Source organism: Podarcis muralis, chromosome 14 (genome assembly GCF_964188315.1).
Source record: "Podarcis muralis chromosome 14, rPodMur119.hap1.1, whole genome shotgun sequence".
NCBI classification, from domain to species: domain Eukaryota; kingdom Metazoa; phylum Chordata; class Lepidosauria; order Squamata; family Lacertidae; genus Podarcis; species Podarcis muralis.
Window position 1 is genome coordinate 2,767,071 of NC_135668.1, and position 12,391 is coordinate 2,779,461.

The 12,391-nt window shown below is 44.7% G+C and overlaps 1 protein-coding gene across 6 annotated transcripts in view; it reads right to left on the reverse strand.

Annotated features, from left to right (window-relative positions):
* Positions 1 to 12,391, reverse strand: part of APBA2 (amyloid beta precursor protein binding family A member 2) — a 107,075-nt gene that overhangs the window by 32,667 nt on the left and 62,017 nt on the right. For 5 of the 6 annotated variants that reach the window (XM_028705800.2, XM_028705803.2, XM_028705799.2 and 2 more), the window contains 3 exons: positions 10,954 to 10,990; positions 6,238 to 6,383; positions 847 to 882 (listed from right to left, as the gene is read on the reverse strand). In XM_028705800.2, coding sequence (XP_028561633.2) covers positions 847 to 882; positions 6,238 to 6,383; positions 10,954 to 10,990 — 219 coding nt within the window. The remainder of the gene's footprint in view (positions 1 to 846; positions 883 to 6,237; positions 6,384 to 10,953; positions 10,991 to 12,391) is intronic. The other variant, XM_028705802.2, reaches the window with a different exon arrangement.

The window sequence follows — 12,391 nt, forward strand, 5'->3', positions numbered from 1 at the left end:
TTGCCAGACTCTAGGGTTGTGCGCTCATCTCACTCTAGAGGCCAGGAGCCAGTGCTGTCCGCAGACACTTCCGGGTCACGTGGCCAGCGTGACATCGCTGCTCTGGTGAGCCAGCACCAGAGCAGCACACGGAAACGCCGTTTACCTTCCCGCTAGTAAGCGGTCCCTATTTATCTACTTGCACCCGGGAATGCTTTCGAACTGCTAGGTTGGCAGGCGCTGGGACCGAACGACAGGAGCGCACCCTGCCGTGGGGATTCGAACCGCCGACCTTTCGATCGGCAAGTCCTAGGTGCTGAGGCTTTAACCCACAGCGCCACCTGCGTCCCTAGAAATGATTAAGTGGTATAAAAAAAAGCTCTAATAAATTGTAAATAGTAATGAATATCGGGTTGCAACACCAGTCTTGGCTGCTTCTCCTCCAAAAAGCAATAAAGTATGTCAGATGGAAATAAACTCCTGCAAGAGGAAAATGTGATGTTTATCCAGGCTTAGCAAAACAACAAGAACAACAACAAAATCACCCCCCACAAAAAAAACCATTTCACTGGGATGGATAGCCACAGAGGAAAAGAGGAGTTATTTAGCAGGAAAGTGGGAAACTCTCTAATGAAACCAACCAACCCTGCGAAGATGGGAAGGTCTCTGATGAAGCCAACCAATCTTTCCCACTCCATCTGGTCAACTGCATTTTAAAATGAGCAAAAACAGAAAGCTACAGCTTGACGGAGATCCACAATGAGAGACACAACACTCCAGGATGCACAAAGACCACAGAAAACATAAACAACAAAAATAACCAAATGTAAAACAGACAATAGCATTCAAGAAAAACAGTCTACACACCGCTTTTTTCTTGATTTTAGCTGCCTTTTGCATCCTCTGGGGAGAAGCATTTAAAAATAAAAAGGGAAACAGACAAATGCACAAAAAGAAAACGAGAGAAAGAGATATTATGTGAAGTCAGGGAAATCTTTCATCAAAAGAGTCTCAAACCTATTATCTTCAGAAATAAAGGAAGGAAGGCTGTTGCTGGTCTTTATATGTGTGTACATGTGTGTCAGTATCATCCATCGGTTACAGAAACTGCTGCATAATTTTGTTGATCTTAGCTGCAGATTATATTTCCATACTACACATGCAGTTGCAACCCCAATCTGTTCCAGTGAACCCCCAAATCCCATGCCATCTAATATCCAAATGCAGAAACCAAGCTTTTGCATCCTAGGACATGGAGTTAATCCTCCAAGCTGGATCATTCTGATATTGCTGTAGCCCAGCCCACATAGATGTTGTCAAGTGAAGTTCAATAGACCCCTGTGTGTTCTCGAAGCTACAAACATGAGTCTGACCAAATTGTGGGAGGCAGTGGAAGACAGGAGTGCCTGGCGTGCTCTGGTCCATGGGGTCACGAAGAGTCGGACATGACTAAACGACTAAACAACAACAACAGCCCACATAACCCAATGATGTCATTAGGTCAGAGGTGAATGTAGCTTAGGACTAGTGAGCGAAAGCAGGAACAGCTTCCACATGCCTGTCAAAACCACACCCACTTTTACATCAAGAATCACGTTGCTAGTCCCAATACTATCAAACGCTTGTCAAGTCGCCTCTCAACTTGTCACTTAGCAAAACTGAACCCCAGTTCCTTCTCATTTGCTGCCATATACTGGAGTCCCACCAATGCTCTATCCAGCCCAACTGGCAAAGGGTTTCCAAATCTCAGACAAGAGCCTTATCCAGCCCAGATACACTGGAAATGCCAAGAATTGTGCCTGGGACCTTCTGCATGCAGAGCACAGGATTCACCACATAACTACAGCCCCTCCTCCAGAGACATAAGAAGATAGCTGACACAGACCACACATTCCATCAAGTCCAGCAGTGCCTACTTGGGCCAGCAACAGATCTCCAGGGTCCCACACAGAAATCTTCCCCATCACCTGCTGTAGGATCATTTTAACTGAAGATGCCAGGGATTGAACCTGGGAACTTTCCCATGCCAAACCAGTGCTCTAGCAGTGAGTTATGCCTCCTTCTTCCACTTTTGCAAAGGAAATTAACCTAAAAAAACCACCCAAGACTTGGATAAGTTCTGTGGCCCTCAGTGCAGCCAACAAAGTGGGGTGGGGGCAGGGATACATATCAAAATAATTTCTCCATTAAGATAGAATATCAAAACAAATTCAGATGCTTCTGGGGCAGCTTAAACTGGCACTGGCATCATAGTTCAACCTGGTGCCCTCCAGATGCTTGGACACCAACTCCCATCACCCCTAGTCAGATTGGACAGTGTTCAGGGATGGTGGGAGTCAAGAATTCCACAACTTCTGAAGAGTCCCTCATTGGGGAAGGCTGTTGTAGGCTCATAGCTCCTTGTAAACCATAAGGTTATATCCAAGGCTAGTCCTACTCAGAGCAGACTGTAACTCTGCTGTCTAAAGCAGCATTTTTATATAGTCTGTCACTCCTATTTTATATAATAAACCAAGTTTTCTTTATTTCTTTGTGTGAGAGCTTCTTGGGGGCATAAGGTTAAAGGTCAAAACATGTCCCTAACAAGTGAACAGCATAATTCCAGCAAAAAACCCGAAACCTCACAGGAGTGCTGGCTGTGCACATGTGCGTCCAGGTACACATTTGTAACAGCACAACAAAATCAGACCAAAGGCGCCTTTAGTCCAGCATCCACATGGTGGTCAGCCAGATCCTTCCAGGAGGCTCTTAATCAGATGTCAAGGAAGGGGGGCTAGAGCCTGACTTGGATGGGGGGGCAGTGAACTGTGGGGTACTGTTCTGGCCAGAAGGCAAGAGTCAAAAGCAGGGGAACTTCAGAGCTGGAGGGTGAAGCACAGAATGAGCCAGAAGAGGAGGAGGAGGAAGAGTTGGTCAGGTAAGTGAAGAGCCAGGTGCTCCCCCATGCCCTTCTGCACCCCGGTCTCCCAGAATGAGCAGAGGAAGTTTCCATGCAGGCGCAGCTTCCGGTTGTGAGTGTGCTGCCTGTCAGAGGAAGGTACATAAACTGGTGGAGGGAGAGTGGTCCCGGGTTGCTGCAACTGCGCCATAGAGTGTGGACCTGGGAATAGCTGCCGAGATGCTAGATTGGTGTGGATATGTCTCCAGAGCTGTAGAAGTGACTGTAGGTGTTATCTTTCACAATAAAGAATTGATTATTGAAATGAGCCCTTGAAATGAGACAGGCTACCCAGCAAATGCAGTAACATCTCATTGCAAGAAAAGAGGACTAAACTGGGGCAGAAATTTATATTCTATGTAATAAATTAAAAAGAAAGAACAAGATAGTTTTGCTGCCCCCTTCTTATGAAGAGTTGCATGCAGCACTGAGCCGCTATTAAAATAGCAGCAGTCAACCGTCTTTGAGAGACTGCCTATCAAAGAAAACCAGACAGCATTGAAACTGATAACCAATGCTGCACTTTGGCACAATACAAATCAAGTTTCGTTTGTGGTTGCCAGTTTCTCTTTTTTTTTACTTGAAAGCCAAACCACTCATTAGGAGCCGGAATGGGGAAAGCAATTAAAAGGGGGAAATGCTATTTCTCTAACGAGAATGAGCAGTGACACTTTTAACCTGTATTTAATGCTGAGATTTAGTGACACTGGGCTGTGCAAGGTGCCTTGACCACAAAAATGTCAAATGTCTGCAAGTATCTTCATGAGTTGTATTTCATAGAACTGTAGAGCTGGAAGGGACCCCCAAAGTCATATAGTCCAATGCTCTTCAATGCAGGAATCAGCACCAAAGATTCCCCGACAGATAGCCATCCAACCTCTGTTTAAAAACCTCCAGGGAACCTCCAGTGATATATTGGCATATGCTTTACCAGCCCAATAGAAGTTAAGATATTTGCGCATACAGCTATTTATACAGCTATGGCTATTTAGAAGCTTTCTTACTAGCCAAGCAACAACAGACAATTCCTTGTGCACCGCCTTGGGCTCCTTGGGAGAAAAGGGGGATGAATGAATGAATGAATGAATGAATGAATGAGAGAACCCGCATAAGCAGCAGGAACTGGGAAGAAGAAGGAGTGGAGCTGCACCAGGGCTGGGGAACCCCTTTGGCGAGAGGGCTGCTTTCCCTTCTGCATTTCCTGCCTCACAGGGTTGTTGTGGGGATTAAATGAGGAGGGGGGGAACCATGTAAGCCACTTGGAGTTCCTTGGATGAAAAGATGGGATATAAATGCAATAAAATCAAAGATAAATAATACAAGTTTTTGTTCCATAGTAAAGGTAAAGGTACCCCTGCCCGTACGGGCCAGTCGTGACCGACTCTGGGGTTGCGCACCCATCTCACTCAAGAGGCCGGGGGCCAGCGCTGTCCGAAGACACTTCCGGGTCATGTGGCCAGCGTGACATCGCTGCTCTGGCGAGCCAGCACCAGCGCAGCACACAGAAACACCGTTTACCTTCCCGCTATAAAGCGGTCCCTATTTATCTACTTGCACTTAGGGGTGCTTTCAAACTGCTAGGTGGGCAGGAGCTGGGACCGAAAGATGGGAGCTCACCCTGCCGCGGGGATTCGAACTGCCGACCATACGATCGGCAAGTCCTAGGCACTGAGATTTTACCCACAGCGCCACCCGCGTCCCTTTTTTTGTTCCATACATGCCTCTTAAAGAGCAAGGATCCTAGACCTCGTGTCTACCAGGGGAGGGAGGCAGCGCTTAGATTCAAGAGTGTTTCAGACTAACTTCTAGGAGCAGCAGGTAAGGCAGTTTCACAGGTGTGCCTCCCCTCCCTGGCTCTCCACCACCACTGATGGGTAATTTAGCTAACCAACTCTGTTATTGCCAATATGCAGTAAGCTTAGGTTGAACATTATTCTTATTCTTATTCTTCTTATTGATGTTGTGCCCCTCAGCTTGGCGCCTTATTAATTTTATTTCTACGCACCTCTTTCCACTCAATTTCCATTGTGGGCCTTTTGTATTTGCTTATGTTAACATAATTTCTAATGTGACAGGTGTCACATGATGTCAGTTCCTCATTTGTAAGAGCTTGATCTTTTAATGCGGCAACACCTGCACTTTGGAACTCCCTGCCTGTTGATATCAGGCAGGCGCCCTCACTCTGTTCTTTTTGAAACCTGCTAAAACCATTTCTGTTTAGTCAACCCAAGTATTCAGAAAGCTGATGCAAATTTTAATCTGTTTTTAGTTTATTGTTGATTTAAATTCTTTAAAAGCTTTAAATGGTTAATTCTTCTTATTGATAATGTTACTGTTTAAAACTCTGGTAACCCACTTTGAGGGGTTTTCTTATACCAATCAAACGATGTACAAATCTTATGAAATAAATTAATAATGGATTGGCCAAGATATCATAAGATGTGATTTTACATGTGGTTATCTGTAATTCTCCTCTGCATTTATTTTCAACTTTTCATTATATAGACACTCTCTGTCCTTATACCTGCAAAAAGAATGATAGTAATATATTGCAGGGGGGAAATATGGCCCCTTTCAATCAATGGATTGGTGACATGACAACTCTTGCAACCCATGAATGGATTGCTTGGACATATGCATGGACATATTTAATGATATTTAGAACGTATTTATCAAAACCATAGTGACCCATGGACCAACATATACCTGGAGAAAACAATAAGTTTATTCATTAACCTATATACTACATTGTTATGTAAATTATTGTTATTGTATTTATATGTTATTATTATTTTGTTACTGCTGTTTTCCCCTGCCTTTTAAAATGTTTATGCATCCTTTTTCTTTTTCCTGTTTCTTTTTTCCCTTCTTTCTTCTTCTCTTATTTACTTTACTGTAACCCACTGGAATAAAATATAAATAAAAAATAAAATAAAAATATAGATACTCCCTTCCACTCCACCCACCAAAAGTAATGATGAAGCAACACTAAGATATCCACAACATACAAGGATATGAAAACATTTATCTGAGCTTTTTGCAACACAAGCCTGGAAAGCCACAACTGGCTGTTACTCTGATTTGGGGGAACTTTGAAAGAACCTGTGCATTATTTATATTCTGCTGCTCTGTGGCTGCACACACACACAGTTTGGGTAGCAGGGAGAGAGAAATTAACGCAATGGTGGGAGCCGAGAGGGTTTTGCCACAGCCATGCGGGAATTCTCTGCTGTGGATGCCGAGGAGCAGATGTTTCCGACTCTTCTGAGTTCAATCATCAAGGGATCCCAAATCCTCTTCCATGGATCGAAAACATCTACCTTGACGCGGCTCACCGCCTCCTGGGCTTGCATCATTCGGATGTTTTTGGAGGGGTTGCGCTCCGAGAGCAGCTGTGTGGAGCCCAAGTAATTGGCTGCAAAGATGATGCCATCAATGAGGTCTTCGGGTTCGCAAGGTCCTGGAACTAAAAAGCCAGAAGGCAGGCAATTATTTCTCTCCTAAGACAGAGAAGCAGAGAGGCAAAACGGAGCAAGGAAGAGAACTCCGTACTTCCACACACTGCCCTCAATAGACTATCCTTTTGCTGTCGATGCCTAGCTAATTGCAAAGAGCACAGCGCAACAGCAGCAACAAATATTTAAACAAGAGCATTCGGTCCCCAATCTGAGGCTGAGCTAAGAGCTAAATGCCTGAACTGGAGGGGGGGCGGGGGGGGGGAGAAATGCGGGATACTTAAAAGCAGGAGATGTTTTCAAGCAGGCTCTTCTTATGTTCTTCTATTTCCCCCCAGAATGGCCCCTTTGCAGTATTCTGGGGCATTTGGAGGAGGGGAGGGAACAGGGGCCACCACACTTCCCCCAACACACACACCAAAAGCATAGTTCTTGAGAGGGTGCAGGGTGGTGGCGATAATATGACTGAAGCCACTGTTCCACCAGTGCCAAACCTCATCCCACATGCCATCTGGGAGGAAACTGCCCCTTGAAAAACTACCAAAAAGTCCTCAGATTTGCGAATTCCATTTCCCATGGTCCTTTGGGGGCAGTCCTGACAGTTAAGCAGATACAAAGTGGATAAAGGGTTGTAGAGAAACCTTGGCCAGCTAGGGGTGATTCATAAGTAATGGCAGTGAAATGCATGCCCTCTGGGACATAAGACTGGGCCAATGGCCCACCTAGTCCAGCATCCTGTTCTCACAGTGGCTAACTAGATGCCTGAAGGAAACTTGTAAGCAGGACCTGAGCACAGGAGGACAAGTCTTTGCAGCAGAGAAGAAGGCCTTATAACGAGGGAAACTAACACCAGAACCCTCACACTTAAATGCACCCCATGTTGCTCTCCTTGGTGCTTTGCTCTGAGGGCAGGACCAGCACACAATACCTGTAATCTCAGAAACGAGAAGGGGAAATATATTGGTGGAGATGAACCCCTGGATCTGGGAGCAGTCAGAAGAGGTAGCTTTGGAGGCGCTTCCTTGTACCAACCAGCTCTAAGATTTCACCATTTGTTTAAAATGTTGCACCCTGCATTACCAGATATGCCAGACTATCAAAGTGCCCAAGGTTCCATAAGCAACACTATAATAAAATGACGCTGCTGTTGATTTCATTAAAATAAAAACAACAACAACTTTAAAATGCAGTAAAATAATTATCACAGGGTCCTAGCTTTCCAGAGCAGAGATTAGCTGGGACTCCGTGCAGGGCCCTTGGTCTTTGCTCACAGAGAAGGGGCTATAATTCCTTGCTGCCTTCAGTTGCTCTTTTCTGCACTTTCCCCAGCTCTGTCTTCACCTTGCATATGTTTGGCCAAATGGCTACAAATGGAATGATTGACACCTTGCACTTATTTATTTTCTAAAGTTTTATTAAAATGAAAATTTATATTATTACGTTCTTTAAAAACAGAGAGTTGTATCCAGCTATGTTTATTCAGAGTAAATCCACTGCATTAGTCATCAGGAGAATCTCTGCAGATGAACTTCCCTGTGCACAATGGGGCTTCTTCCTCTCCTCCCCCTGTGCCCCCATTTCCCTCACATTGGCTTGGGGGAGGGTCAGGAGAACCCTCCCCACAGAAGAGCAGATGTGGGGAGGACAGGGGGCCATTGTATCTGACAAGCTGAAATGCTTGCACAGATGGAAAATTCATTATGGTGCTTCACTGAAGTCCACTCGGTGTATTTAGCTTTTTATTTTTGCCATATCATTTTAATGATATATTTGCTTGTTTATGCTACAATGACATTTCTGGCTCCTGACCAGACTAACTTATTAACAAAACGTCACTCAGATCCTCTTCAAAGGGAGGGTGTGCAGCGGTGAGACTGGGAGATCTCAAGCCACCTTTTATTTTGTGTGCTGAGATTTGCAGGCACCTGTGTCTCCTGCAATCTCTGCTGTTTCCAGACCTTAGCCAAGTTTTGCTGGTTGCAAGTGTCAGGGAAGGAACTTTCCCTCCCTTCAGCAATGTGGTGACAGAAACAGAAGCTCTGAACATGCTCACTGCAGCTGGAGCTGGAAGCTGTTCAGAGAAATGGAGGAATAGACTGAAAACTGAAGGACTGAAAAGACTGATAAATCAGCAGTCAAGGGGGATGTGGAGAATCAAGAGACATACTTCCAGCTGGAGCCTCAAAGGGCAGAGAGAATGACCAATAAGACTGAGTTTCTCCTCTTTTAAAGCCAAAATGAGTGCAATAATTGACCCAAGACTAGAAGCAGAGCATTGTCTCCCCATGTAATGAATGTGGGCAGGGGAGGGGAGGTTATCTGGACAGGAGGCTGCTGGGACAGTGGAGGCATAGCTGACACAACCCTCACCAGCCTGGTGCCTGCCAGATGCTCTGGGCTACAACAATCCTTTTACGAAGTTCTATGGCAATAAAGCAATGAAGGAAGATGCCTTGAACCATGTCAGATTATCTCTCCATCTAGCCCTGCACTGTCTACTCCATGGGTAGGCAACCTGGTGCCCCTCTGATGCTGTTGAACTCCAATTCCCATTCAGCCCCAGGATGATGGGAGCTGCAGTTGCATAATATCTGGAAGGCATCATGTTGGCTGGTAGCAGCTCTCTGGGGACTCAGACAAAGATTTGTCCCTCTAATAGTTGTTGCAGGTGACGTCACTCAGGACCTTCTGCATGCAAAGCAGCTACTCTCTCCCTGGAGCAAAAATGGGAGGATTTAGGGTTGATCTTTCAAGAGGGCTCCTTTGCTTGAATTAAGCCAAGGCCTACAATCCTAGTTAATACATACAGGTTATACATGACAAAGTATAAAAGAACCCAACAGGATCAGAGGAATGTATCTATGTTTTTTATTCAAATATAGCTGCTATGCTTTGCACACTTACTGCTAGTAAGTCCAAATGATTTCAGCTGTGCTTACATCTGAGTAGACATGCTTCGGATTGCTCTCTTACGCATTGAAGCACCATACATAGCCTTGCTTTTATGGACTTAGCCGCATTAGGAGAAAATATTCCAGGGACAATTCAGTCTCTGATAAAAAGCTTATATCACTTTTGTCATAAATAACCTGTTAGTTAGGGGGGGGGGGGTGAAACACACACACACAAACACACAAACACACACACAAACACACACACATGGCTGAAATTCAACACACACCTAACTGGCAGTGGGTCACACTGGACTTAATAGGGCTGACTCCTGAGTAGACACGTGTAGGAGGGCACTGTAGGGCGCTCTCTACTCTGTGCCAGCCCTGCCTGCTTTTGCATGCACAACCCGTCAACAAGAGCTGGTTTCTCTCTCAGTCAGATTTAATGGAAGACAAGAAGCATCCATAATGTCAGCCTCAGAAAAGGACAAATGAGGCACAGCTAAGTGGACCTTGCACCCTCTGCCGTCAAGAAGATTCTCAGTGAAGATCAATCATACAAAGAAGTTTAATTTCATTAGGTCGGCCATCAGCACCAATTATTAGTATACTAATTAAAAGTCCCAAAGTCAGAGGGGTGCTAGAACCACACAAATAAGTCTGCATAATATGCCTTGCTGTGGAAGACTTCTAAATGCCAATTTATTTAGCTTGTAAAATAGAAATTGCACTGATTTCTATTAACGGGACTCTCATAATCTGGTGCACTCTCCAAATGGCTGGAAGCAAAAAAAGAAATGCCATCTCTAAAGGACATAAGCACAGTTTCTTAACAGTATTCAGTCTAAGCCCGTGGTTCCCAACGTAGGACACATACCCCACAGGGGGGCAATTCAATTTTTAAGGGGGACAAATTGTGAATGAGTTATTAGTAGTGAAATTTAGGCTTCCTCCATGTGAATAGGAGTTCACTTTGAATAATAAGAATTCGATGTCACGGGGGTGGGATTGGCATCAGGATTTTAGAGATGCTTAGGTGGGGCATGGCCAAAAAAAGGTTGGGAACTACTGGTCTAAGCCATATAGGGAAACCAGCTGTTGACCATCTAGTTCATTTCAAGCCTGTAAACTGGGGTGGAAAAAGCAAGCATATATTTGGGGCTTGATAACAGGATTGGCAGGTTGGAGAAAGCTGGGCTGGACCTCCAGTTTGTGGGACTACTAACTCCCATCATGGCTGTTCACTGGCCAAGGGGGCTGGGGCTGATGGGAGTTGGAATCAACAGGCTCTCCAACCCTGGATTAAACAATAAAGCGACTTACTTCCCTTCTATGTAAGCACAGAAATCTCCCAGCTTTTAACGATAAGAGGCCACGTTCCAGCCACACAAAAGGCACATCTGTTGCTCTGCCCACTTTTGACTCCGGCCCCTCTGACCACTGGCATGTGGCCTCTGGCAGGCTGCACTTTTGGAAATGTGGCCCTCAAGCTGCAAAGGTTTCTCAATCCCTCCCCTTCTCTCGCTGTAGAATGCAGGGTTGTCTCAGGAAGGAGACACAGCTGCCCCCAAGTCTCATAAATCTCTTGGCACGTGATAAATCATCTCTCGATAAGTCAGGATTCCCCATCACCAGCCCTGCAGTCTTAATGTTATAACCATTAGGAATCCCATGAAGATGCACTTACCATCAACAAAGCTTGGGAAGGAGGACACCTTCTTTGTCTGTGTGGATATAAAAATAAAGAGCTTATAACTCTATAGAAATAGTAAGATGTTTATTATGAAAAATGCATGCACAGGACGCGGAGGAAGAACAGAAGCATTTTTCATTCATTTTTCATCATAATTACCGTAATTTTAGGCGACTACATGACATTGGCCTGATTCACACATCACAATAAGTGATAGCTCTGCTATTCCCATCCCCTGGGCAGGAGAATACCATGATCTCTAGCTTAGCATTACATTCGTACCAGGGGGTCATGGTTAGTCTCTCTCCAAACAAACAAGATTCATTTTTCTCCCTTACTGACTGTGGTTTGTTGGGAGTGAAACCCACCGCAGTCCAAAGTTTAGATGAAATGCCAAGCCAGAGATTATGGTTTGTTTCCTCTGCATGGAAGCAGGAAGGAGTAGAAGAAGCTTCTTAGGCGTGGTCAAGGTGAACCATTAAGAAGTTGCTAAGGGCTTGGCAACATAACAATTATGTGTTCTTGATTAAAAGCAGCAGCACCCCTCTTAAAAAGTAATCTCTGCATTATTGAACACGGCTCAACTCCATATGCAAATTAATCTTGTACAATCTGCTGGTTAGCACTGTTTTTATGGATGTATTTTCTTTAAAACTGTCATCACTTCCCCGGCATCCTTGCAGCTCAGAAGAACACACTTCTGAAAAGTCTCATCAGCATAAGAACGCCCAAGTGTCATTCCTGTTTTTTTAAAAAAACCCAAAACCTGGCACAGTCTCAAATCTCATCTGGGGGCAGGCAGTGCTTATATTGTCACAAATTAGTATTACGGACAGACTTGTGTGTTTGTGTGTACAACTGACACCTCCACACACCTCTGAGAAAAGAGTCTCTGAGTTTAACCCTAAATGTCTCACCTTAAATGTCAGCCTAAACAAACCACAAAGGGCCGGCCTCCAGCCCCACAGATGTCTCTTATCACCCTTCACCACGGATCATGGCCAGGTGGGCCACCCCCGCTGTAAGCATGTTGTTGTGGTTGTTTCCACTTAACCCTTCCTCCCAAAGGAGCTCAGGTCAGTCAGCACATTGATAACAATGCCATGAAAAACACTCCAGATACAGTTAAAACAATCACATTCTCTTGGCCCATGATTTCAGGGCTGCCACGAAGAGTATCTTTTAGCCATTGAATTTCTGGGTTAACTGGGAAGGAACTCCCCCCCCCCTCCATGTGACCTTTGGAATATTTTGATTGTTTTGTATCAGTTTGTTTTAATGTTCTATCTGAAATAAAAATAATGCAAAGATAGAATATAATAAATTCTGGACATAAATAAATAGAACAGTTTGGCTCTAAAATCTTTCTTCAGTGATTCATCATACACCCCCCCCCCAAATGTCTTTCTGCAACGCAAAGCTTCCCGGCTTT